The sequence below is a fragment of the Leptopilina boulardi genome, unplaced genomic scaffold, assembly GCF_019393585.1.
Source record: "Leptopilina boulardi isolate dan_hultmark-lab unplaced genomic scaffold, ZJU_Lbou_2.1 LbouV2_70, whole genome shotgun sequence".
NCBI classification, from domain to species: Eukaryota; Metazoa; Arthropoda; class Insecta; order Hymenoptera; family Figitidae; genus Leptopilina; species Leptopilina boulardi.
This window is the reverse complement of record NW_026138017.1, coordinates 1,649,109-1,676,262: the sequence shown is the minus strand read 5'-3', so window position 1 is coordinate 1,676,262 and position 27,154 is coordinate 1,649,109. Positions and strand designations below refer to the sequence as shown.

Here is a 27,154-nt window from a genome sequence, read left to right as displayed (position 1 = left end):
ATTTCAACACCATCACAATATAATATCATACCAAAAAATACTGATTTTAGAAAAAAAAGAAACTTAGATTTATTCAACCAAATGCAAAAATTGATAATATTCTTTTTTTCCATTTTGTTTGTATACTTATTTTATAGTTTTTTTAAAAAAATTTTTTTTACTATCTCGTAGAATTTTATTTTACGTGAAATTTTTTTTTCTCTCATTTTTTAAGTAAATATTTTCATTTTTTTTTTTTACATTAAAGCCAATGATTCGGAAAATTTATAATTTAAAATCTAAAGAAGATTGAAAAAAAATTTTTTTTTTAATTCTCTTCAACTCGTGTTTCAACCTTTTATTATAATTAAATGTACTAAATTAAATTGTTTAAAAATTTTTCTATTTTGTGTAAAAAAAAATTATTATTTTTTTTAAATGGGAAAATTGTAAAAAGTTTAAATAAGTAATTTTTTTTTTTTTTTGGTATAAAAATAGTGTTTTTATTGTGTTTACCATATTATAAGGAAGCTTGATTTATTAAACGAAGCGAAATATATATATTGGTTAAACTTCCGTAATTATGACGTTATGACGCAAGTGATAGCCGAACATAACTTTTATGCAAGTTGGGATATATTGTGGATCAATTGATTTTGTGAGGAGAGTTTATTACGCAGTTTTCCCCTCAATAGAGGTTACACTTTAATCCACAAATTGTGGTTTCGCATATTGAAAATTGCAATTTCAATTGGAAAATTGAAATAAATTCGATTCGAATAAATCGAGCTTTATAACAACAATCTCGGTTAATGAAAAAAAAATGTAAATTTTCCATTAAAGTAAATGAGAGTAATAAGATATTAAAAAAAAAATGATACAGTAAAAAAATTGTTACTGCTTTTTCAAAAAAAAAGAAAAAAAAATTCAAAAACAAAAGAAAATAAAAAATAAATCATAATTTTTCTTTCAAACAATAATTTTGCACGTTTCTTTGCACAATTTTCATTTCAGGAAACATTAAGTAACAGTGTGCAACAGATATCTTGGCAGTATTATCATTGAATTCCGTTCGTTTTGTGTCGAAAAATTATGAGCCGAAAAGGGGACTTGAAACGATTCAATAAAAAAAAAAAAAAAAAAAAATTGATAATATAGATTCTTTGCTGAAACCTGTTATTTATTTTTGAATTTTAATTTATGAAGTATTTATTTAACTTTTTTTATTTTTATTTATTTAATTTCGTTAATTTTTAATATAATTTAATTTTGTTAATTTTTTTTAATATTTAATTTTTATTTATTATAACTTTTTTATTTCTATTCAATTTTTTTTTTTTGAATTTATTTTTTCTCTCCTCGTTGAAGAAATATTTTATTTAATTATTAATTTTTTAATTTTTTAAACAAATCATTTCTGTGTATTGTCACAAACTATGACAAGTATTTAGTCGAACCCACATATCACGACCGACAGATCTATTGCAATCGGCATGTGGGTTATTCGCAAGTGTCAATCAATGCAAAATGTATTAATTCAAGATACGTGAATTTACAAACATTTAAATCACACACACCCACACAGAGACGAAATCATTGCCAAAAATTAAACAAGGAATTCGTCCAAATTTTATTTAACTGAAAATATAAGTTTTTTTTTTTAATTTTTCACCATTTTCCAAAAGTGAAAATGAGAAATAAAAAAAAAATTCTCCGAAAATGATAAGTGAAAGTGAAAATAAGAGAAAGTTATGTGAACGCACCCGAATATTAAAATTAGTAAAATTAATAAGTAAAATAAATAATGTAAAATAAATAAATTATTAAAATAAAATAAAATTAGTAAAAATTCAAAAAGTCTAACTGAAAATTGACTTATAGTACTGTTAAAAAAAAAGTGTTAACAATTTTTTTCATGTGTATATGTGGGAATTAAAAACAATGAGGAATAGAAAAAAAAAAGCAAAAGTTAAGTTTTTATTGTCTTTTGACAGGGATTTAAAAAAAAAGCAATGGAAATCAGAGGCAAAGTTGTGCACTTAAGAGGCGAAGCATTGGAAAATGAAAATGGAAGAGAGAGAGAGAGAGAGAGAGAGATAGCTCAAAGGCTAGACCGCCGGAGGTCATCGGAACAATCGCAATAAGGATTCCTATCTGATTGATTTTTTTTCAGAAACAAAAAGATCTAAAGAGAACAGCTTTTTACAAAGGAGAGAACCCGCTAAAAAAAAGGTGACACGAAAAAAAACGCATATAGGCCTATTCATACATACATATATGTATATATACTGTGTACATTACATTGACTACTATCATGTATTTTATTTCCGATGAAAAACCTCATCTTCAAACTATCGATACATATATATATATATATATATATATATATAGACCTATTTTCCTCTCTTACAAATGTTTTTCGAGACTTTCGACCGGAATTTTCTCTCTTTTCTTTTGCTTATACAAAGTATCGATGTCTTTTCCTGAACAAATAACAATGTTGACATGAATATTATTATTTCTTTTGATACTATATGATTTGACATAGAACTAAATTTTACAACACGTTTAGAATAATTATTTTTTTATTTCAATTCAAATTTTTGACTAATTCTCTGAAGTAAATTTTTTTCTTTTACTAATTCAAATTTAGAAAGTGCATCATTCACATATATTTATATTATAAAGTTTATAAAATGTTTAATTTATTTATAAATATAGAAAAATTTTTATTTAAAATTTTTTTAAAATATATATAGAAAAAAATTAAACTTTCAAACAGGAAGTTACAATTAGTTCAATTTTATTGATATTAATTTTTTCATGTATTAATTATTGTCACAGATTGCTCGTTTGAAAAAAAAGGAATAAAAAAGAAATTAAGGATATCCTGATTATCTTTTATTCACAGGCTGTATATATATGTATATTTAAAATCATACACTTTATTTTCAGTTCACTTTTATCGTTGTCCAGCAACATAATAAATCGTTTTTTTTTTTTATCAAGCGACCTATTTTTCCCATTTTTCATTCCTGACATAACGGAAAACTCGAGTATTTTCCCCAGTATATAGTAAAAAAAAAAATTTTTTTTGACAATTATAAATACTCTTTTATGTGGTGTTATTACTAAATTATTACTAATTTTCATTGGCAAATTTTTTTTTTTCTTGTTCGATTCTAATTTGTAAAACTAGGTCGCGGAAGTTGCGAAATTCGCGAAACAAAGTCACGGAATTTTCAAAAAAATAAATTACAGAATTCGCGAAATTAAATCACGGATTTCGCGAAATTAGAAAATTAGGTTGCAGATTTTGGGCAACTAGGCCGCGGAATTCAGGAAATTAAATCACGGGATTCACGAAATTAAATCACGGAATTCGCGAAATAAGATCACGGGATTCATGAAACTGTATCGCGGGATACATCGAATTTGGTACGCGGATTTTGCGAAATTAGATCACGGTTTCCACGAAATTAAATCACGGAATTCGTGAAACTGAGTCGCGGGAAAGGCAGAATTTTTTCGCGGAATTGGCGAAACTAGGTCACGGGATTCCCGGAATTAAATCACGGAATTCGCGAAAATAAGTCGCGTAATTAAATAACGAAATTTGCGATATTTTGGTTCGCGGAATTCGCGAAATTAGATCACGGTATTCACGAAATTAAATCACGGAATTCGCAAAATTAAATCACGGAATTCACGAAACTAAGTCGCGGGAAAAGCAAAATTTTTTAGCGGAATTCGCGAAACTAGGTCACGGGATTCGCAGAATTAAATCACGAAATTTGCTAAATTTGGTTCTTGGAATAAGCAAAATTATATCTCAGGATTCACGAAATTAAATCACGGAATTCGCGAAATTAGATCACATGATTCATGAAACGGAACACGCGGAATTTTTTCGCAGAATTCGCGAAACTAGGTCACGTGATTCGCGGAATTAAATCACGGAATTCGCGAAATTTGGTTCTCAGAAATAGCGAAAATAGATCACAGGATTCACGAAACTATGTCGCGGAACACGCGGAATTTGGTTCGCGGAATTCGCGAGTGAAATTGGGTCGCGAAATTAGATCACGGGATTCACGAAATTAAATCACGGAATAAGAGAAATTGGATCACATGATTTACGAAACTAGATCGTGGGACACGCGGAATTTTTTCGCAGAATTCGCGGAATAAAATCACGTGATTCACGGAATTAAATCACGGAATTCGCGGAATAAAATCACGTGATTCACGGAATTAAATCACGGAATTCGCGAAATTTGATTCTTGGAAATAGCGAAAATCGATCACGGGATTCACGAAACTATGTCGCGGGACACGCGGAATTTGGTTCGCGGAATTCGCGAGCGAAATTGGGTCGCGAAATTAGATCACGGGATTCACGAAATTAAATCACAGAATTCGAGAAATTAGATCACAGGATTCACGAAACTCGGTCGCGGAATTCGCGGAATAAGATCACGGTATTCGCAAAATTAAATCACGGAATTTGAGAATTTTTTTTTTTTTCCAGTAGTATAAAATGATTTCAGTTAGGCATGAATTTTATTAGTAGTAAAACTCGTGTTTAGTTCAGACATTATTAATTTCTATTTAAAATTTAATTTTGCTTTATGAAAAAAAAAAATCTTTTTTTAAATTATTAACAGTCGAATTTTCTATTTTTTTTCTCATGGTCTTAAAAATTTAAATATATATTTTATTATTAACTTCTAAAAAGCAACAAAAAAAAAAGTAGATATTATTTTTTCTCCATTCAAATGATAAAATTCTGAGAGAAAATGTTTTATTTCTAGGATTATAAAAATTAATATTTACGGACCACTGTTACCAGTAAAAGGGGATTATTTATTCCTATATATATATGAACATAGATTAAATCAACCGAGTGTAACAAAATTCATTGTATTGAAAAATTCTTTTGTTTCAAGCAAATGGATATTGAGTCAATCAAGTTATCAATTTTTTTTTATATTCTCATTTATCGAAAAGTTTTTATTTATTTATATTAAACGACTAATCAAATAACATTAAATTTTTATCTCTAATGTAAAAATCCTGATATTAAAAAAAAAAAAAAAATTTGAAGTTTTGAAAATTAAATATAGAAAGAAATTTATTTTATTATTTATTATTTTAAATAAAATATAATTACATTTTTTATGTTATTTTTGAAATCTTTTTTTTTTATGGTAAAATAAGATTGAAAAAAAATTTTTCTCACAGGTCCTCCTCGAGTTATACTCACTCATGGATAACTCTCGAATGACTCAGACGTAACATTATCAACGGTCCAGTAGATCTAGTTCGTATAAGCTGCTGAAGCGTCGATCAATGGTATTATAAGTGTCTAGTGAGAGATATCATTTACGAGGGGATCTTATATATACCGATGAACGCTTGCAATAACCAACGACTGTGATGTCGTACAAGAAAATAAAGAAAAATCTTCCGCCAATGAAATATCGTTTCACGCGATTCCCCCTCGGCCATTAAAAAACATGAAATTTTTGCCACACTTGCATTTCTCTCGCGTTGTTAAATTTTTAAAACTAAGCTTTAAAAAAAAAGAAAAAAAAATTTTTTTTTTTAATTTCTCACTATAAAAATCTATCAATTTAAAAAAAATTCTATACATCCAGAGAGAGGAAAAAAATTTATCGCTCACAGCTAAATAAATAAATTTATTTCAAATAAATTTTATTCAAATAATTTTTTTTTTTTTTTAAATAAATTTTATTTGATTCCAATTGATCAATAATAATAATAATAGAGGTATTTTCCAAAAAGAAAAAAAGTTTCGAAAGAATTTATTTTCTTTTGGATCAATCTCGAGAGCTTTTAAAATATTTGACATTTTTATTATTGAAAAATTTCAAAAAAAAAAAAAATATAAATCATTTTTAATTTTTATCTTGATCAAATTTATTTCAAATATAAATCTATAAATTTCCCAAATTCTACATTAATGAAAAAATTTTCCAATAATGATGGAAAATTCCTATAAACATCATTTATTGTCAAAAAAATCGTAATTTTTTAAATCCCTTACATTATTTCTTTAATAAATTTTATCCATAACAAATTATAGTTTTTTACCATTTTTTTCACATTTTTATCAATAAATCAAAATTTTTAAAATTATATATATATATATATATATATATATTCTACTGTGAGAGAGAAAGATATTGACGAAAAATAAAAGTGGCAAAAGATGAAAGCTATTTGCATTAATAAAAAGTTTTTGCATTCATTACAAGCAGATATAATAGAGAAGAAAAAAAAATAGGTGTGAATTTATTTATTCTTGGTGCGTAGAAAAAATATCGTTATAAAAGAATTTTTTTATTTTATTTTTTTTTTTTTTTGCTTAATTAAAAATTAAACAATGCAAATTCAATTAACGTATGAACTTGGTAATAAAAAAAAACAAAAAATAAAAAAAAAATGGAGAAATGAAAATATAAAAGCGAGACTTTTAAAACTGGCTTCGTTAATTATTCCTCGTCTCTAAAAGCTCCGTCAACTTTTTTCGTCTTTTGATTGAGAAAAACATCTGTATATTTTCAACTTTAAAGCAGTCTAACTTTTTCAACGTTTATTTAATCAAAAAAAAAAAAAAGTTTTCGTTTGTCAATAATAATATTTTAAGATATACAAAAGTTATTTTCCAAATTATTTATTTAAAAAATGAAACTTTTTATTTAAAAATAAATATAAAAAATATAATTGTTTATATCTATTTGAAATATCTTATATTAGACGAAAAATTAATTAAATTGATTTTTTTTTTGATTTTTTTTGCACAAAGTTTTAGAATTTTTAAATAAGTATAAATATTTGTTACTTTTTTGGTTGTTATTTTATATTTAAGTGTATTTCAGAAGATATCAATTTTATATAGTTATATGATATTTAAAAATATATTTTATAGCAATTTTTTTTTTTAATCCAGAAAGATGAGAGGGTTTTCGGAATGGAAAATCAGTCGCTAAAAACAAATCACCAATGCATTTTGGCATCAATTTCAGTATAGCATGAATTCCACAACCATCCATAAAATTCATATACTATAGTTTTACAATAATGCTTTGCTTCAATATAAAAGTCGATTTTTTTGTTTGTTTTTTTTAAATGTACACAAGGTAAAGCTTTTTTTTTTTATCAGTATATGAGAACATAAATCATACTATATTTTCATTTTTTTTCATCCGTAATTTTATTTTCAAAAATCAACGATGAAAACCAATTTATTTTTAGTTCAAATTACATACTACTTTTTACATTTAATAATTTATCATAAACGACTCATTCTCATTTACATTATTTTCAAGCGCGTTCATATAAACGAAATTCATTTCTTTTTTTATTTTTAATTTCCTTTTGTAAAAGAAGAAAATTTATCATCTATTTTCAAAATATTTATTTTATTTTTTAATTATATTTTTAATTACTTTTTTAAAGTCATAATAATTTTTTTTTTAAATAATGTTTGAATAAAAAAAACGTGAAATGTAAATTTTTTTAAAAATTTTTTACACATTTTTCAAACATTCAAAATATACGAAAATTAAACTTTAAACAAATCAAGTTTAAATTAGAATTTCACGTAAAGTGTTAGAAACTTGGAAATGTTTCAAATAAATTTGATCCCTTAGCTCACATTTATTTTTCCCCACGCCATAAAATTCAAATATAATTTTCTCTTAAGTTTTTTTTTCCATTTTTCTTGTCACACAGTTTAGCAATTCATTTAGGTTGACGAACTTTTCGAAATATAAATTTTATATTGAAAAAAGAAGAAAATGATAATTTAAAAAAATCAAAATTTATGAAAATTAAAATTTTTATCTTATCTAAAATTGAAATTTCAATATTTGTGAATAAATTTTTTTCAAAAAAGTCTTTAAAAAATTGAAATGAAATGGAAAAACAAACTGTGTGAAAATTCCAGAAATGGTTTCCATACGTTGGCAACAATGAGTGAACTATCCGACGCCAATACAATAGCCAATCGACTGCACGCAATAAATCACTAAATAAAGGAAATAGCTGTCGTGGAAGAATGATCGGTATTCAACGATACTACACACACGCTTATTAGCAAACGAATTTTAAAACACATGCGAAAAAAAAAGAAAGTAAAAATTTTATTGTCTCTTTTTAAAAATTATTAATAATTTTACTATATTTATATTATTAATTAAATTATACAATAGTAATTTTATAATTTTTTTTTAAACAAATAATAATTATTTTCATAAAAAAATAAATAAATTTTACTATTTATATTATTAATTACAATATTTAATAATGCAAACAAATAATTATTTACAAAAAACTAAAAATAATAAAAAAAATTATTTACATTATCTAAACAAGAAATAATTGTCTAAATATCCACTTGGAAAGATTCCTCGGAAAGTGCCTCCTAGAGGTTCTATCAGAATTCCGCCGGAACTTCCAAAAAATTTCCGATGGAAATACGACGGAATTCTGACGGAATTACAATTAATTTTTTTCAAAGTTTTTAGAGTCCTAATTCCGTTCTAATTTTTTTTAAACAAATAATAATAATTATTTTCATAAAAAAATAAATAAATTTTACTATTTATATTATTAATTACAATATTTAATAATGGAAACAAATAATTATTTACAAAAAACTAAAAATAATAATAAAAATAATTATTTACATTATCTAAACAAAAAATAATTGTCTAAATACCCACTTGGAAAGATTCCCCGGAAAGTGGTCCCTGGAGGTTCTATTAGAATTCCGCCGGAACTTCCAACGAAATTCCGTCGGAATTCCAAAGAATTTCCGATGGGATTCCGACGGAATTCTGACGGAATTCCGATGGAATTAGGACTCTAAAAATTTTGAAAAAAAAATTAATCGGAATTCCGTCAGAATTCCGTCGGAATCCCATCGGAAATTCTTTGGAACTCCGACGGAATTAATTTTTTCAAAATTTGTAGAGTCCTAACTCCGTCGGAATTCCGTCAGAATTCCGTCGGATTTCCATCGGAAATTCTTTGGAATTCCGACGGAATTACGTTGGAAGTTCCGGCGGAATTCTGATAGAACCTCCAGGGGGCACTTTCCGGGGAATCTTTCCAAGTGGGATACCCAATTTTTTATCTGCGTAAGAGAAATTTTTCAATTTCCCTCTAATTACGTTAATAAATTTTCATTTTTTTTTTCTTTTCTTTTTTTTTTAATTTTGAAAAATTGGAAATTTTTTATTGTATTTTAAATAATAAAAATTATTTTCTAAAGAAACCAATTTTTACGACAATATTGTACCTTGAGGAATAAAAAAAAAAAAGCGCGCATAAATGTCAACATCATTTATACTTTGTTCCAATAAAGCGTTTCTATTCTTCTGCGCCTTGTCTGACTAAAGTGTGGACCTTTACTACTGAGAATAAGCTAAAACCATATAATCCACCGTGTATTTGTCCAATAGACAATTGAATTCTTCTTTTTTTTCCTTCTTTTTTCCACTTCCCTTTTTTCTATTTTAAAAATTAAACAAAGACTCGAGAAAACACATTTTTTTCCGTATTCCACGTATACTATTGTATTATTTAATTCTCATAAATAATTTTTGTGTTTTCATTGTGCTCGAGGAATTTTGACCGAAAAAAGTTTAAAATTGTTAAAAAATGTATTTTTTTTTTATTAATTTTTGTTGTTTTAATTAATTGATAAATTAATAAAATGTTTTTCTTTTCAGATTCTGTGGATATTGCAGTATGTAAGTAATTGAAACATATTATTATTTATTTATATACTTGAAATTGATTTTTTAATTGTTTTTTAATTCTCTATTTTAATTGCAAAAATTAATTTACAAATTCTTCCGATTATTTTTCGTTATTTACAGTATTCTCTCGATAAAGAAAACCGTTTTTTTACAAAAAAAAAATACCATTTATCGAGGGTTTACTGTAACTTGTTTAGCAATCAAAAATTGATCAATTATCGAGGGTTTACTGTACCTTTAAACTGTCAACCAAACTACTAACCGATTACTGTACAAAAAGTGGAAATCACTTAACAGGGGTTCACTGTAACTCTAAACAGATTAACTAAATTTTCATTAATCGAGAGTTGGTTAACAGCAAACAAACTGACCACTTATCGAGGATTTACTGTATCTCGAAAGTACTGTTAGTCAGAAAACTGACGATTAATCGAGGGTTAACTGTAATTTTTTCCTAATTATCATTAAAAAAAGGAAATTATTTCTTATCGAGGGTTTACTGTAACTCTAAGTGTAAAACCTGGTATAGTGACCACTAACCGAGGGTTTACTGTAACTCAAAAAAAAAAAAATATTAACCAAGTTTTCACTAACCGAGGGTTTAATGTAACTCTTAGTCGATTATCAACAGAAAAAAATGACCTTTTATCGAGGGTTTACTGTAACTCAAAAAAAAATTATTATCAAGTTTTCACTAACCGAGGGTTTAATGTAACTCTTACTCGATTATCAACAGAAAAAAATGACCTTTTATCGAGGGTTTACTGTAACTCAAAAAAAAATTATTATCAAGTTTTCACTAACCGAGGGTTTAATGTAACTCTTACTCGATTATCAACAGAAAAAAATGACCTTTTATCGAGGGTTTGCTGTATCTCAAAACTAAGATGACCACTAACCGAGGGTTTACTGTAACTTAGACAAAATCCCCTCAAATAAAATAGCATCATGCGAACTATATATAGTTAAAATAGAAAGAAAAAAAAATTTTTTTTCGAACTTACGGATGAGAAACTCGTCGATGAAGACACCTCATTGACATTGCACGTCCTCGTGTACGATTAGAGGTCCAGGTGGCGCTCGAACTGGCTGGAGGGGTGGTTTGCCGCGTGGTGGGGGGAGCGTTATACTGCTCCCCCCCCTGGGCCACCCCCGCGGCGCCGAATGTAGCGCCCGAAGTAGCCAGCCCTGTTGATCGTGGCAATGGGCCTAAAATTTCAATAAATCGACGTGCTAGTCTGCGGGCGAGCCGACGGGCCAGGCGCGCCCCAGCCGCACCGGCACCCACGCTGACGACAACTTTACCCACCCCCCACTATTAGGGGGTGGTTTACCTATTTTATTAACTGTCCCAATATTCACTGAATTTTTTTTTTTTTTTTTTGATAATTGAATTTTTTTTCTTAATTCAATAACACGCTCTTTTTTTCTTTCACTTATCACTTGTTCTTCTTCTTCTTCTTCTTCTTTTTCTTCCGTGATAAAAAAAAATCACTTTTAAACTATTCCCCGTTGCTTTTGCTTCAGTCGATTTTAACGTTGACTGGAAGACATTTTCTGGCTGAAAAGGAAAATTGATTTTATTAGCAATTTAGCATCGAATTATTTTTTTAAAAAAATTGTATCACTTGTTTTGTAGTCTAGTGGTTAGGGTACTTGACTTGCTGTGCGAAAGTTGAGGGTTCGAATCTCATCAGAGTTTAGGATTTGAAAATTAATTATATTGTATACCATAAAATAAATAATTAATAAAAATAATAGAGTATTAATTAACTAATAATAATAATTAATAATAAAATATTTGATAACTTTTGGAATATATGAAAAAAATTTCCATTAAAAAAATAAATTCACTTCTTCATATAAATGAAAAAAAATTTTTACTTTCTAGTAAAAAATCCCTAAGCAGTTTTAAAGTATAAAAAAAAACTTGAATGTCTCTCATAAATATGAAAAATTTCTAAGAGGTCGTTAGTAAAAATTGAATTATTATTATTCATAAATTTTTCTTTACATTATTTTATTAGATATTTTATATAAAATAGTAAAAAAAAATAATGCAGATTGATGTAACGTATACTGCAGAATAACGTGCTACATTAGTCTATTGATTTCGGAATTATATATTCCAATGCAGTATTTATATATATATATATATATATATATATATATATATATATATATATATATATATATATATATATATATATATATATATAAAATCCGCGTGAGTATATAAATAAATCAATAGTTTAAAAAAAAATCATAGATCAAAATAAAAAAAAAATATTTATATATGACATTTCCGCAATATATTTCACTTCAATTTTATACATTGTAAAGTCCTTTCAATATTTACATACGTAAATGTGTTACGAAAAATTATTTCCTTTGATTTCAAATTTATTTGCTTAAAACAAATTTTTTTTTGTTTTAAATCTCATATTGAAAATTTTATATACTAATAAAGAAAATAAAATTTTATATATATATATAATTTTGAAAAAGTTATAATAATATACACAGAGAAAATAAATTTATTTTTTGTTGCAGAGTTAAATAAATATTTATATTTATTACAAATAAATTTTTTTTTCAAATAAATTTTATTTTTTTCAAATAAATTTTGTTTTTTCAATTACAGTGGAACCTCGACTATCCGAACTAATCTAGGCAAGGCCGGGTTCGGATAATCGAAAATTCGGATAATAGAGATTTTAATTTTTTTTTTATAATTAAAGTAAAAAACTGTACAGTTGAACTATATATTTAACTTAATACATATGTTTTTAAATATACATAAGTATATACATATACCCAGATAACCAAGCGTACTAATCGTTATTTACGAGTACGGCGTACTAGTATTATACTAGTTTTATACAAGTACAAAATAATGATATATGTCGTACCAGTACGGTACTAGTACAATAAAAGTATGTCGTACTGTTAGAATTGTAAAATATGATTACTCGATAAAAGTATAGTACTAGTACAATACCAGTACGTCGTACTTCTGAAATAAGAAGCACAACATACTTGTACGATACAAGTATAATACTGGTACGTCGTACTGGGAGTCTTTGCTGGTAATGCCAACCCAACCTCACTTTCTTGACAATTGTCAAATATGAACGCGTCACTGAAAACGGTGCAATAAATGTTGGTGAAAAAAGTGGTTTATGATGCAGCAAAAGAGTATTAACGTTTGTAACTTGTGCTTCTGTACTTATCTTGAATATCCGAGATTAAATTTATATTAAATCATCGATCTTTATAAGATTTATATTCTTTTACTTTGACATGGTGCCGTGGTGTTATTTCATTGAAAAACATGAAAATCTTTTACATTTATAATGAGAAAAATTCATAAATTCGGTCTTGATCATATTGATATATTTTTAAATTCAATTGTGTGTTATTTCGTTATAGTTTTTCTTATACATATAACATATTTATAGGTTAGGATGTGATAATATGTTTTTCAAAGCAATTTATAACATCAAGTTTAAAATTCTTTTGAAATAATGTTTAAATGTAAAGAAATAATCAACTAATATTTGATAAAGTTAAGTAATTAAAATAATATAAAACACCAGATATTTTAAGATAAGTGAGAATACAAGTTACATATATGATGTAAATAAAAAAAATGATTCAATAAAAATGAATTATTATTATTTCAGTTCTCCCACAGATTTTCTTTTGAATAATAAATGAAAATAATGAAAATACTATTGTGGGAAGAGAAAGGGGAGGGTATATAATATTTTATATTGTACATCATACTAGTATTGTACCAGTACAATAACAGTACGTTATACTAAGTCACAAAAGTTTTCAGTACGTCGTACTCGTATAGTACTCGTATTCTACCGATATTGCATACCGGTACGCCGTACTAGTACAGTACCTGGTACCGTGCGAAGGTACATGGCTGGTACAGTACTAGTACGTCTAGTACGTCGTACTAGTATTATACTACTACCGTACTAGTACGTGTGTTATCTGGGTATGTAATTATATATTAATTAATAATATATTAAAAACTCAGAAAATTCGGAAATTTTTAAGATTTTTTTGGCATAAATTTGGTTATTTTGCTTTGAATGATAAAATAAATAGAGAAAATAAAATTTAAAATTCGAGAGACCAAAAAATAGTTCGGATAATAGAGGTTCGGATAATCAAGGTTCCACTGTAAATTTTTTTTTATACGCCAAATTCAATTTTATTTCTGTAAAAACAAATTTTTTTTCTATATATTTGAAACAAATAAATAATTATTTTTAACTAAAATAATAAATATAAAAAATAGTAGATAAAAATTTATTTTTATTTCTAATTCAAATATATACATATATATATATATATATATATATATATATATATATTTGATCCGAATAAAAAATTTCTTTAGGTGTATATATATATATATATATATATATATATATATATTGGTAATAAAATTTATCTCTTATCAAAAAATAATTTTGTCTTTATATCCAGCTCTATTTTTATTAGTTGAATAATTTTTATAGCATTCAAGAATTTATATAGTATACAATAGTTCTCTCCCCTCTGAACTTTATAAATATCTAGTGGAAAGTCTAAATTTATATCTGATTCCTATAAAGATCTAAAATGATAAAAAATAATTAAAAAAAATTTTTTTTTACCTTCTAAAATTGATTTTCTTTTTTTTTCAACACGACTTATTATTTTTTAAGGAAAAACAAAAAATTGTCTTAATTTAAAAAAAAGTTATAATAAAAAATTAATTTAATAATTATAATTTATTTATTAATATTATTAATTATTATATTATTTATTAATATTATTAATTATTATATTATTTATTAATATTTAATTAATTTATTAATTATAATAAATTAAATCGTAAATATTTCTTTGAGTAAAAAAAAAATTCTTTTTTAAATAAAGCTTTTGTATGAAAAATAGATTTTCAAAAGTGCAAGTATATAATAATTAATACAAAAAAAAATTCATGATTTTACAACCAAATAAAATTCTCAGTCACAATAAATGATTATATCTGATTTATAATATTTGTAATTATAATCAAATTAAATAATAAAAAAGAAAAGGAGAAAAAAAGACAAATGCGGACATAAATGAGAAACCGTTTATGAGAAAATAGAAACAAGAGAGTGAGAGAGAAAGAGAGTCTGCGCGAAACGGAAACTGTTTTGTTTTAGTTATTATACCACAAGAGAAATGTTGTTTGCCGCACAGAGTGGCAACAGCGGAAACGCAGTCGAACTTTCATAATTACATAACGGATTTTGAAATTGGGTCGGAAAATGCTTTGCGAATGTCTCGTCGTTTCGTTTCCACCGAAACGAACAAAGTGGCGCGCAAGTAATCTGTGACTTAAATAGCAAAGCAATATCCGGCGACGATCAGCACAGCTTCATATACAGACAGAAAGAGAGAGAGAGAGAGAGAGAAAAGATAATCTACTGTTTGACCAATGTGTACCTAATTATAGTTTTGGAAAATCGATTCAAAAATAGGGAATTAATTTTGGCAAAAATTAAGATATTTTAAATATTTTATTTCTTCTCAATAAAAAAAAAATAATTTACTTTATTATTTTGAAAAATAATTTTTATAAATTAAAAAAATTAAAATTATTCGATTCAAATATTTATTTAAATAATATTTTATTATTATTAATATTTTATTCAATATAGTCGATTATATTGGAATGAAATAAAATTTTTTTTTTCTTTTTTTTTATTTTGCATAGAGTATCTAAAAGAGGAAGAGACTCCATATAAGGCCTGGAGGGAGGGTAATCGTTTTGCGATCGATTTATATATAAGTCTTTGGAGGTTGGATGCGTGCCACTGATGGTCCATTTACATCTAAAATTATGCGCTTTTTTTTTCTTCCTCACACGTTCCGCAGTGTATTTTCCAAACAAAACTATCTCAAACAATAACATGTGCACGTGCCGCTTCACTGTCCAAAGAAAATCATTTAGAATATATGAAAAAATAAAACAAAATTTCCAAATATTCCAAGATTCATGATTTATTTATTTATATTGTTTTGTCTAAATTTCTGGAAATTTTCCAATATTTATCCATCAGGTTTGTCAATATTTTAGTAATCAATCAAATTTGGTAAAAAAAAATTGATTTGAAAAAAAATATTTTATCTGCTTGTTTAAGTAATAATAATAAATAATTCCACTTCTCAGTAATTTAGTAATCAATAAATTCAGGTAAAAAAAAAATTTTTTTTTTTTTAAATACTTTTGAAAAAAATATTTTAGCTTTAAAAAATAATTTCAACTTTTTTTTTTGAACCTTTTCGTATAGGACAACAAAAAAAATATATATAAAGAAAATATCAGTTATCGGAGAAATATCTTCAAAAGATATTTTAAATCGTTCCCCCCCCCCCTTTCCCCCTTATATCCACTTGTCAGATAAATCATTATATTTCAAAAAGATGAATGATTCGAGGATTTTACCTCGACATCAAATGATATATTTATGTAAAAACGAATTTTAATATTTATATCACATTATTTACACAAGTTATTTGAAGGATTTTGATAAGTTTTAAATTTTATTTATACGCATGAAAGTTTATTTTTCTCTATGAAAAATTGGAAAATAAATTAATTTATCGACAATATATTTTCGCGTAAGGAAGAAGAAAAAGAAAAATTAAAATCTAATTTTTTAAAGAAAAAAAAAAAATGAAAAAACAATAATAAAGTCAACACCAAAGGTAGACAGTAAATTTTTATGAATTTTTTTTTTTTTTTTTTTTTCTTTGCAGAAAAATAACATAAAATACTACATTTACTTTTTATTACTGCAAGACTCCCGTTGAGTTTTATGATCTTCAACCTCTTCTGACATAAATTAAATTAAAACCTCAACACCAACTTTTTTTTTTATCGTGCGTGTTTTTTTTTTATGTCTGAATTATATTGTAACCGGTATATAAAAAAAATTGAAGCTTCTAAAAAAAATTAACCAAATCCGTGGTAAATAAGCCAAAATTTGATAAATGAGAGAGAAAAATATTTAGGGGAAGTAATTACATTAAATGCAATCTTTATAAATGGTCTTTATAAATCATGTATTTAAGAAGAGACATGCATTTTTCTTGATGAAAATTCCCTATATAAAATAGTATTTACCATTTTTTTTTTCTCGAAGGGTGCGTGAAAATATAATAATTTTATCTAAAGTGTGATACAATTTCTTTTATAGAAAATTGCTTTTTCAAATTCTGATAAAAAAAAAAAAAAAAAAAAATACCAAAAAAATGTTTATTTATTAATAAAAATTAAAAAAAAAATGTTTTTAGAAAATAATTTCTAAAAAAAATGAAATTTAATTTAATTTAGTTTATTTAAAAAAAAAAAAAATTATACTCACCTGAAAGCCAGTTGCAACACAATCTAGAGTGGGATCCAGGGCCGAAAATTCGTTGTAAAGATTCTGAAGATCACCTCTTTCGTATACATAAAAATTTCCACTTCTCAATTTCCCCTCCCCCCCCAAAAAAACAACGATTTTTTAATTTCCCACTTTCGACAAAAAGAATTCACTTTGAAAAAAAAATTTTTTAACCACACGAATGTTCGATTTGTTCTTTGTAATTATTTATTTATTTATTTTTTTTTTTATAATAAATAATACCGTTTAATCGTTAGTATCACAATGAATGATCGTTATTATATCTTAAACTGTATAAGAGTGTTACCGTTATAATGATCACAGTCGCGAGAATTGATCAAAACCTCTTAATTGAAATATTTTCTCAGAAAATGATTTTTTTTTTTTTTTTATTTTAATTGCTCGGAAAAAATTTGCAAATTTTTTCGCTGTGGAGAGAAGGAAAAATATAATTCGGACAACGAGAGTGTTTATTATCGACCTCTCAGAATATTAACAAGCAAAGATTTTTCTCGATGAAAAATAAGCTTGTGAAAAATGCACTTTGTAAAGCTCTCTTTCTCATTTTTTTTTCTCTCTCTCTCTCTCTCGCTTCCTCATTGATTTCATCAGGTCGAACACCAAATCGCGTTATCTCAGCATCCTTGAAATCCATGATCGAGAATGTCCCAACGAATCCACATCCTTTAGATTACTCCTGATCTCCCTATATTTCATGATTTCACACTTCAAGTTTTCTTCTTTCTGAAAATTTGACGTTCTCACGATATTCAAATAATTTGAAATTCCACACTTATCCTTCAACTTTTTTTTATTATTAACGATCAGAAATAATTTTTTTAAATAATTTTTTTTTATTAAAAAATTTTTATTCCATTTTATTTCAATATTATTATTTTTAATCGTCTCACTTGTGATATTTTTGATCAATGAATTATTAATGTTCGCGATATTATTTTTATTCCAAGTATTATTGACGTTTGATAAATTATTTATAATCGTAAAATTATTTTTGTCACGCGAATTAATTTTATCTTTATCACTAATCAAATTATGTCTCTTTATTGAATAATAATAATTTGCAATTTTATTTAATGTTAAATAATAATAATAATAATAATAATTTTGAATTAAATTAATCAATAATGATGAATTAGTGTTTTTTAATAGTGATTGTTTTAAAATAGGAAAATTTTTATTTTTAAAATTATTAACATTAATAATTAGATGAATATGAAGAAGAGTCAATGTATTTTTGAAAATTTGATATTTCAAAATAATTTGTTCTTCATTTAAATAATGCTTGATAATCAGCATCCTTTGGTCCAGCAAAGTACCAAAGTTAATTCAAAGCACTGTTTTCTTTGGTTTATTGTAATAATAATTTGATTCTAAAACGAAGGCTCTGATTTTGACAATGGCGTTCATCTCGAGCATGTTCTTCAGTCAACATCACGTGGTGCATTACAGCATCATTTCTCTCTCATTTCCAAAGATGTATCAAGCAATTTCCCAGGAAATCAAATTGTAAATTCCAATAATCTCCCGTTTGGTATTAAATATCCAATTGTAACTTTGTCTAATCTCATGAAATTTATCCAATGATTTTAATTTTGATGATTAATTTTTGAAAATTAGGATTTTTCTCTTAGAAGTTTCTGTGCAGATTTAGAATTTCTTTTCTGATTTTTAAATTCTTTTTTGTTGCAACATTTTTCGTTGGTTTAATAATGTTCTTTTAAAGAATTAATGAATTTTCCTTTGGGATTTTCTTTGGCGTTTCACAATTTTCAGTTTCGAATAGATTCTTCTGATTTGTAAACTTTGATTTTGAAAATATTTTCCCTTATTTTAATCCATTTTAAAAATTTTCCTTTAATTTTTACGAATTTTCTTTTTAGTTTTTATTAATTTTTTTTGGAATTGAATTTTGATTTTGAATTTCTCTGCTTTTGGAATAATTTTTGATATTACAATTGGTTTTTTTACTTTTGTGTTAAAAATTTTCTTTTGGTTTCCATGAATTTTCCGTTTAGTTTAAAAATTTTCTTTCGTTTTTCAATGTTTCCTTTGGTTTTCAATAAAAAGATACTTTGTTTATAAAACGTTTTTGTAATTTTTCCTTTTTTTAAATGCTTTTCGTTTTCAATTTTTCCATTGGTTTGTAAACTTTTAGTATTTTTTTATAATTCCTCTAATTTTACAAAAAATTTTCACTTCTTTTTATGTTTCTTTATTTCGCAAATTTTTCTTTTTTCTCACTGAATTTTTTTATATTCTGCAAATTTTGTCTGATTTTTCAAACAAAAAAAAAATATCCTTTTATTAAATGATTTTGAAATTTTGTTTTTTTTAATTTTGTAGTTTAACTCTTTAAATTTTAAAAATATATATTGATTTTCCAATTTTTTTTTCTTCAGTGAAAATTTCTCTTTATATGAAAATTTTCTCTCAGTGCGGACAATTTTCTCCTCCAATTATACAATTTTCTCTCTCTCTTTCTCTTTCTCTCTAATTCACTTCTCATTCAATTGTTGATCATTCCCCTAATTTGGCCAATTTCTGTTACTCAAAAAAAAAAAAGAGAAAAAAAATTTCACAATCGCGAATTTTTTTTTTTTTTTTTGAAAAAAAAAAATTGTTCACACGCACTCGCGAACACAGAATAGATACTTGCCGCGATCTAGAAAAATGAAAAACTCGTGCTCCTTGCCGAATGGCACACGGAATCGTAAAGTAGTTCCGGTAAATTGACACGGGGTAAAATTTTTCGTTTCCTTGGGTCTCCAGGGTATAGTTACAATAGAGGAAGATCTCATGAGACTTATTTTTTTCAGAAGCAAAAAATATATCTCTTTTTTTTTTACTATTCGAGAGGAATTTTGGTTCCTAAATAATTTTTTGGATCTATCGAAACAAATTTTTCATTGATAATGCAAAAATTACAGAATCGATTTCTTTTTATTTGTTCTTTTGTTTCATCGATTTTGGAAAGCATGTCACACGAGTATGGCTAATAGTTTTTTTTTTTATAGTCTTTAACAAAGAATGTTTTGAGGGGAAAAAAATTTTGAGTGTGTTTGTTTTTTTTTTTTAATTTTTTTTGGGGGGTCTTGTTTTTGGATTTTTTTTTTTATGGAAGAGGAATTTTTTTTTTTTTTTTGGAAGTGTTGTTGGGTGTGTATATCGTTTTTGAATCACAATTCTCGATGTTGGGCGGCTGGCAGCCGGCCTCACACTGGCCTCCTCCGCCGAGACAGCAGTAGACTATACACACGACTATACGCCCTGTGTGCCTGATCCTCCCAAATCAACCCCCTCATTCCTCGACCCTGAAGAGATCGACTTTGGCGCCGTCCAACGCCACTCCCCGTAACTAGGGGCTTTTGTTTTTTCAACAACCCCCCGGACTATCAAAGAAGAATGAAAAAAGAGGGCTCTCCTCTCTTTCTCCAATATATATATATATATATATAGTGCAGGAGAGAAAGAGATTTCGACCCCAAAAAGACCAACCCCTTTCACGTTTCGTCACAAGATTTTCTTTTCTTTTTTAAAGTCGACTATTATATTAATATAAAATTAGCAATATCGCCAAAAAAAGATCGATGACAGGAGTTGAAAAAGGGTGTCGAGAACGATTGATCATTTCGCTAAAAACACATTAGAAAGACATTATATATACCTTTTCGTATGCAGACGTGCTGAGGAAAAAAAGGGACCAGCAGAATTTTTTTTTTTTTGCTATATATCCTCTTTTCATTAACGCCGCGGCAATGATACTCATTTCTTTTGAAAGATAAAAAAAGGCCTCTGAATGTGAATTAAAAAAACTTAATGAGATTGAAATCAGTTGATGATTGCTTATGCTGAGGGAGATTATTTACCCCTTCTATAATGTTGAGAGGAAAAAAAGGAACTGTAAGAGGGAAATAAAAAAAATGAATCTATTACTAAGTAATGTAAATTATTCACTTCACATATTAAGAGAAATGCCATTAATTATTGGACTAATTACTATACTTTTATTGTAATAATTGCCATATTAGTATTGGAATGTTTGCCATACTAGTATTGTAGTAATTACCATACTTGTATTGCAGTAATTGCCATACTAGTATTGCAGGAATTACCATACTTGTATTGCAGTAATTACCATACTAGTATTGCAGTAATTTCCCTACTAATATTGCAGTAATTACCATACTAGTATTGCAGAAATTACCATACTTGTATTACCGTAATTACCATACTTGTATTACCGTAATTACCATACTTGTATTGCAGTAATTGCCATACTAGTATTGCAGTAATTTTCCTACTAATATTGCAGTAATTACCATACTAGTATTGCAGAAATTACCATACTAGTATTGCAGTAATTACAATACTTGTATTGCAGTAATTGCCATACTAGTATTGCAGTAATTTCCCTACTAATATTGCAGTAATTACCATACTTGTATTGCAGTAATTGCCTTACTAGTATTGCAGGAATTACCATACTTGTATTGCAGTAATTACCATATTTGTATTGAAGTAATTACCATACTAGTATTGCAGTAATTACCATACTAGTATTGCAGAAATTACCATACTAGTATTGCAGTAATTACAATACTTGTATTACCGTAATTGCCATACTAGTATTGCAGTAATTGCCCTACTAATATTGTAATAATTGCCATACTAGTATTGCAGTAATTGCAATACTTGCATTACAGTAATTACCATTCTAGTATTGCTGTAATTACCACACCAATAACTACTTCCACTAAATGCAATTATTAAAAAATATTTTGTTTCTGTTTTTTTTTTAAATTCACTTCAATTTTATTTATAAATTAAATTTGAAAAATTCTTGTATTTTCTTTAGTAATTGTTAATTTAAAAAAAATTATTATTTAAAATAAAATAATAATAATAGAATAAAATAATGAACAAAATAATAATATATTATCGTTAAAGCTATATTTGTTTGCTTCAAAAACATGATTTCGAATTTATAAGGAAAAATAATTAACCAGGAATCGAGATAAACCAGTTGGGATTAATTATAACATGACAAAACATGTGAACAATATTAAACCCCACATTTTACGAAGGATGGTAAATTTGTTTTTTTTAAAAAAAAAACAATAACAAAAAAGGGGGTAAAAAATTAATGTGAATTTAAATTAATTAAATTTATTATTTCTTTTATTATTTATAAATCAATTATTAATTAATTATGTTTATTTATTATTTATTGGAAAAGTATTTTATTTGTCAGTTACTTTGTTTTAGTACATTCCCACTTCAAAGCATTCTCGGTAATTAATTATTTAATACTCTTCATTAGCTTTATAAATCATGTGGTACAAATTGTTTACAAACTAATATAAACTTTGATCTTTTTTTTTTTTTTGCTTTTTATTAAGCCACCAAACTTTGTCCATAAAACTCGATATTTAAATTTTTTATTATTAATAACTTTTAAAATTGTATTTTTAATTACATAAATTTCACCCATTAACATTCAATTTAACATTAATTTTTCTAATTAATAAAACAAAAAGATAATAAAATTATTTAACTCGCTCTCGGGAGATTGTCATTTACTGAATTTAAACTCATTTTTCTCACGCGAAAAGAAAACATGTCAGATTAAGAGAGGGTTTTTTTTTTTTTTAATTCTTGATTAAAAGAAACTGATCTTCGGGAGATGATATCAATTCTCGTCAGACGATGTAAACAGCTCAGAAGAAAATTAAGAATTTCATTAGTAGCCAAGTTTCCTTCAACTTTTAAGAAAACTACTTTGAAAAGTATATCGCGAGTAAAATTAAATTTTCAATTTTAGAGAAATCTATTTTTGTATAATTATTATAGATAAATCCTATAAAATCGTTAATTTTTATTTGTCAAAGAAAATTGTCGTAAATATTAATTTAATAAGAAAAATTTTTTTTCTCTTTCACGCGTTCACCTGAAACAAAAATTTTAAGGGTCTGAAAAATCTTGGAAAAAATTTAAGAGGTAATTGTTCACGAAGGACATCTCTTCTTGCTTTCATGGCCTCATCCTTTTATTTTATGCGCGAGGCTTCAAATAAAAAGACGAGTATAGAGAAAAGACAAAAAAGAAAAAAAAAGGGGCCAGAAAAAGAATGTAAGTACTTCTCATAAACTGAATAGGGTTGAAAATTGCTCTCCAACGTATTGTACAAGAAAGAATATGCAGTGTTTTTCTTTCACATATTTCACTATATCAAGTGATATAAATATCTCTTTCTCCGCCCAGTGAATTTTTTTTCTTATAAATTTCTCTGATCAATTCAATTCAATATGAAATAATTCTTTTCATCGAGATTATTTCGAATCTCCATAATCGCAGAAAATAAGAGATGAAATTTAATAAATTACTAAGTAAATTATTTATACAGCGTTGCTGGTAAATTAAAATTATTTAAATTCAAATAATTGAATAATTAGTTATATTCTAATTAATTTTAATTAAAATACTTTCCGATTAATTAATTGAAAATTATACTTAAAGAATTATATTAATTCTTAATTATAAATTAACAATGATATTTGAAATAATTAATTTGTTTATTTAAAAAGAATATTTTTAAATGTGGAAATTTGCTGAAGGTTCAATAAATTTACAGTCGATTTCGATGTAAAATATTGTAACTGGATTTACTTTTAATAATTATTACAAGAAAAACTGTTTACTTACAAATAAACTAGGCTTAATAATTATCCATTAATCATACCACTGGCACATCTCATGTTCACGCCATTTTGTTTAAAATTGCCACATGCAATGATTGTAATTGCGTTGTCCACTTATCCAAAGCATTGTACCGTGCAGCACAAATTGACTTCTTGTCGAGTTCCAGCACTTGATTAACCTGTTTTTTTTAAAAGAAAATAAATATGAAAACTCAATAAAATTAATTAGAAATTGACAGAAAGAAATGTCAAGAAAAAACAATTTTTTAATTATCTAACTAAATTATTATTTTACTATCATTAAAAATTAAAAACAATCATTTATTATTAAAATTGTTTCTACTTTCACCGAAGTTTTTTTTCGATTAATATTGTTGAAAAATTAATGTAAAGAAATGTTTTCTCACCTGATCAATACGCCCACGAATTGTATTATCCAGAATACAGGAAACTAATAGACTTTCAACTTCAGATGCATCAATGTTTAATTCTTTGCTTATGAAGGGGATGTGAATCCTTGTGTAAGGTTTAATTAACTTAATGAGAACCTGAAAAAAAAGATATTAGTTCCAGTTAGCAGATTTTAATTTGTTAATTTATTTTTTTTAAATACTAATGGTTTTAATAATTTTTTTCGAATTTGATATCCAAGTATATACCTGAGTTCTAATATTTCGTAGCAAATCTTCAATGTGTTCTCGAATAAATGGATCTCCCATTATATTGCTCCTGTTTTGTTTGAGAATTAATTCAAATTGATTAATGTCATTATTTTGATAACTAACAACAAGATTTGTCATGGCCAAAATTTCTGGATCATTTTTGTAAGGTTTCGCTTCCTGTGAATCGAATGGATTTATTCCCGATTTCATTAACCTGTAAATGAAATTTATTATTAAAGATAATAAAAAGTCCGATTTAAATTCAATTATTTAGTTATTAATTCAGTATTAGGAATTTATTTCTATAAATAAATTAGTTCTTACATGTTTGCTAACACTAAATATTTTAAACAGGTTGTACGTCTCGGCGAACCTGATTCATCGTAATTTTTAAATGCTTCAAAAAAATCGGTGTGTGCTCGCTCGAATTCTCCTTCTCTTAAATGCATTTTCCCACCACATTCTAAAGAAATTTTTTCATATTAGATGAATAATTTCTAATAATTTTTTTTTTAATATAAAAAAAATGTATTTCTTTACTTAATCATTAGAACAGATTGAATGAATAGTACCTCTAATGACTCCCATAATGAGGGGATGAGGTATCGCACTTTTAATATGTAAACTTTGTTCGTAAAGTGTTTTTAGTTTTTTGTTATTCTTCTGTGCAGTGTACATTTGAATTTCAAGCGCATAAATTTCCAATAATTGAGTCCCTTTCTTTAAGTCATCTTCGCCATCGTCGGTCTAAATTTTCAAAAATTATTATCAAATAAAAATTAATTAATTAACTTGATAATTAAATTAAACAATAAATAATTATTATAGACTCACCTGACAACTTTGGTGCAGTTGTTTCAGTATTTTTGCTAATTTATTAAAATCTGATCGATCAAAATATAGCTTTCCTAATTTTGTATTTGTTTTAAACCACAGTCTGTCATTTTTTGCGTCTTTTAAAGCGTCTAAAGTAGTTTCATAAAAATCTTGCAGCAATTCCATCTAATTATTAAAATTATATTAATTTTTCTTAGAAAAAATTTAAATTACATATATATATATATTAATTAAATACTAACGTTTTTGGATGTGCTAATATAATCCAAAATTGAGTTTATAGATTTTTCTGAATGATTTCTCGTTACTGCACTTTTAATATAGGTGAGCAGCTGTTTGTACCTGGTCATCATCTCCTTATAATTAGACTGAAATAATTAATAAATCATAAATACTTAAAATTTTTAATTAATTTAATTAATTAGGGCACTGTAAAATATCAAATTTTATTCATTTTGAACGTTCAGATAAAGTAGAAATTTAAACTTACAAGTTTGAAGTTAATTTTTATCATTTGTTTAAGCGCTTTAAAACCCCATTCTCCTTTATCACCTCCTTCCAAATCTAAAACTTTTTGGAAACTTTGTAATGCTGCTTTTGGATCATCCTCCTTTAAAGCCTTACTATTATAGTACTGATTTTCCAAGTCTACGTCTGGTTCGGAATTTGAATCCTCAGAATACTCCTAAAAATATAAACATATCGTTTTCGATTTTGAAATCTTACAAAAAATAAATATTTCAATAACAGCCAAACAAATGCAATAAATTGACAGTTATCAATTACTAAAATTTCATTCAACACTGGAGATATTAAGTTTACTATGAAAAGCATAAATGTCTAGGAATAATATAACAGATACATGTTTTGCGTTTAAATAAATCCTAATTAAAAATATATAACATCTTCATCAAAATGTATAAATTATCAGAAAATTAAAAATCAACATTAAAACTATAAAATTTTATATTTTATATAGATAAATGTCAAAAAATTAATCTTCATAACATTCATCATATGCATTTTCAAATTTCCCAATTAGAACTAAAATTTAATTTTTTTGTAACAAATAATATTGAATAATTTAAAATAACTCAAAATAAGAATTGAAATTGATTTTTTAAAATTAAAAAACAAAAAAGGAAGGAATTTTTGCAATCTTGCAGAACGAACATAACCTATACAACTATAAAAACGACTTGGAAAAGACGCTACATAAATGTTAGGAAAATAAAAACATTACCAGTCCATAGTCTTCCTCTTCTTCACACATAAAGTCATCTTCTCCATCTGACATTTTGGAAAAATTTTGAAAATTTTAGTTATTATATTTATCTAAGCACAAACAGCAAAAAGAAAACAGAAGTTCAGATGAAAACATGAACCGGCACGACTAAAGTAATATCTACCGTCGATAATTCAGAAAATAATTTTTAATTTGTCCAATTCAAAAATAACCCCAGGTAACAAAAATAATTTATAATTAAAAAAAAACAGTTTTTTTTACTTATTTATAAGAATTTATTTAATTTTATTAATTAATTATTTTTGAATTCCATGATAGCCAACTTGAGAAAGTTAATGAAAATTAAATTAAAAGTTTAAACGAAATTTCGATATAAGATTTTTATTTGAGACGTAATTTATATATTTTTAAATTAAAATTAATATTTTTATACTCAATAGTATATTTTTTTTTATTACATTAGTAAAAA

The 27,154-nt window shown here is 25.7% G+C and overlaps 3 protein-coding genes across 8 annotated transcripts in view; 1 reads left to right on the top strand and 2 right to left on the bottom strand.

Annotated features, from left to right (window-relative positions):
• LOC127290500 (potassium/sodium hyperpolarization-activated cyclic nucleotide-gated channel 2) overlaps positions 1–17,367 on the bottom strand; it is a 167,652-nt gene extending 150,285 nt beyond the window's left edge. For 2 of the 5 annotated variants that reach the window (XM_051319102.1, XM_051319097.1), the window contains exons 1-2: positions 17,201–17,367; positions 10,778–11,334 (exon numbers count right to left, since the gene is read on the bottom strand). In XM_051319102.1, the coding sequence (XP_051175059.1) occupies positions 10,778–10,815 (38 nt within the window). In that variant the 5' untranslated portion in view covers positions 10,816–11,334; positions 17,201–17,367. The remainder of the gene's footprint in view (positions 1–10,777; positions 11,335–17,200) is intronic. The other 3 variants (XM_051319100.1, XM_051319098.1, XM_051319101.1) reach the window with 3 other exon arrangements.
• Positions 1–27,154, top strand: part of LOC127290510 (retinal homeobox protein Rx2-like) — a 390,969-nt gene that overhangs the window by 16,109 nt on the left and 347,706 nt on the right. Inside the window, exon 2 of the mRNA XM_051319130.1 lies at positions 9,744–9,764. The gene's annotated coding sequence lies outside the window, so the exon portion shown is untranslated. The remainder of the gene's footprint in view (positions 1–9,743; positions 9,765–27,154) is intronic.
• On the bottom strand, positions 22,393–26,837 carry LOC127290502 (COP9 signalosome complex subunit 2). 2 transcript variants are annotated; one of them, XR_007844372.1, is made up of 10 exons: positions 26,683–26,837; positions 25,930–26,124; positions 25,682–25,807; positions 25,437–25,604; positions 25,175–25,349; positions 24,927–25,065; positions 24,600–24,816; positions 24,348–24,488; positions 23,945–24,119; positions 22,393–23,189 (listed from the first exon to the last, which is right to left on the bottom strand). XR_007844372.1 is itself a non-coding variant. In XM_051319109.1 (9 exons), exons 1-9 carry the CDS (start codon positions 26,734–26,736, stop codon positions 24,000–24,002), a joined length of 1,335 nt encoding a protein of 444 aa, XP_051175066.1. In that variant the 5' UTR covers positions 26,737–26,837; the 3' UTR covers positions 23,878–23,999. The 2 variants fall into 2 exon arrangements, 1 of the variants encoding a protein (XP_051175066.1); XM_051319109.1 differs by lacking the exon at positions 22,393–23,189 and having other exon boundaries at positions 23,878–24,119.

Coding starts and splice junctions, on each gene's coding strand:
- LOC127290502 (XM_051319109.1), bottom strand. CDS start 26,736: ATGTCAGATGGAGAAGATGACTTTATGTGTGAAGAAGAGGAAGACTAT. Junction 26,125..26,682: donor AAGAGGAAGACTATGGACTG/GTAATGTTTTTA, acceptor TTATATTTTTAG/GAGTATTCTGAGGATTCAAA. Junction 24,489..24,599: donor TACGAAATATTAGAACTCAG/GTATATACTTGG, acceptor CTTTTTTTTCAG/GTTCTCATTAAGTTAATTAA.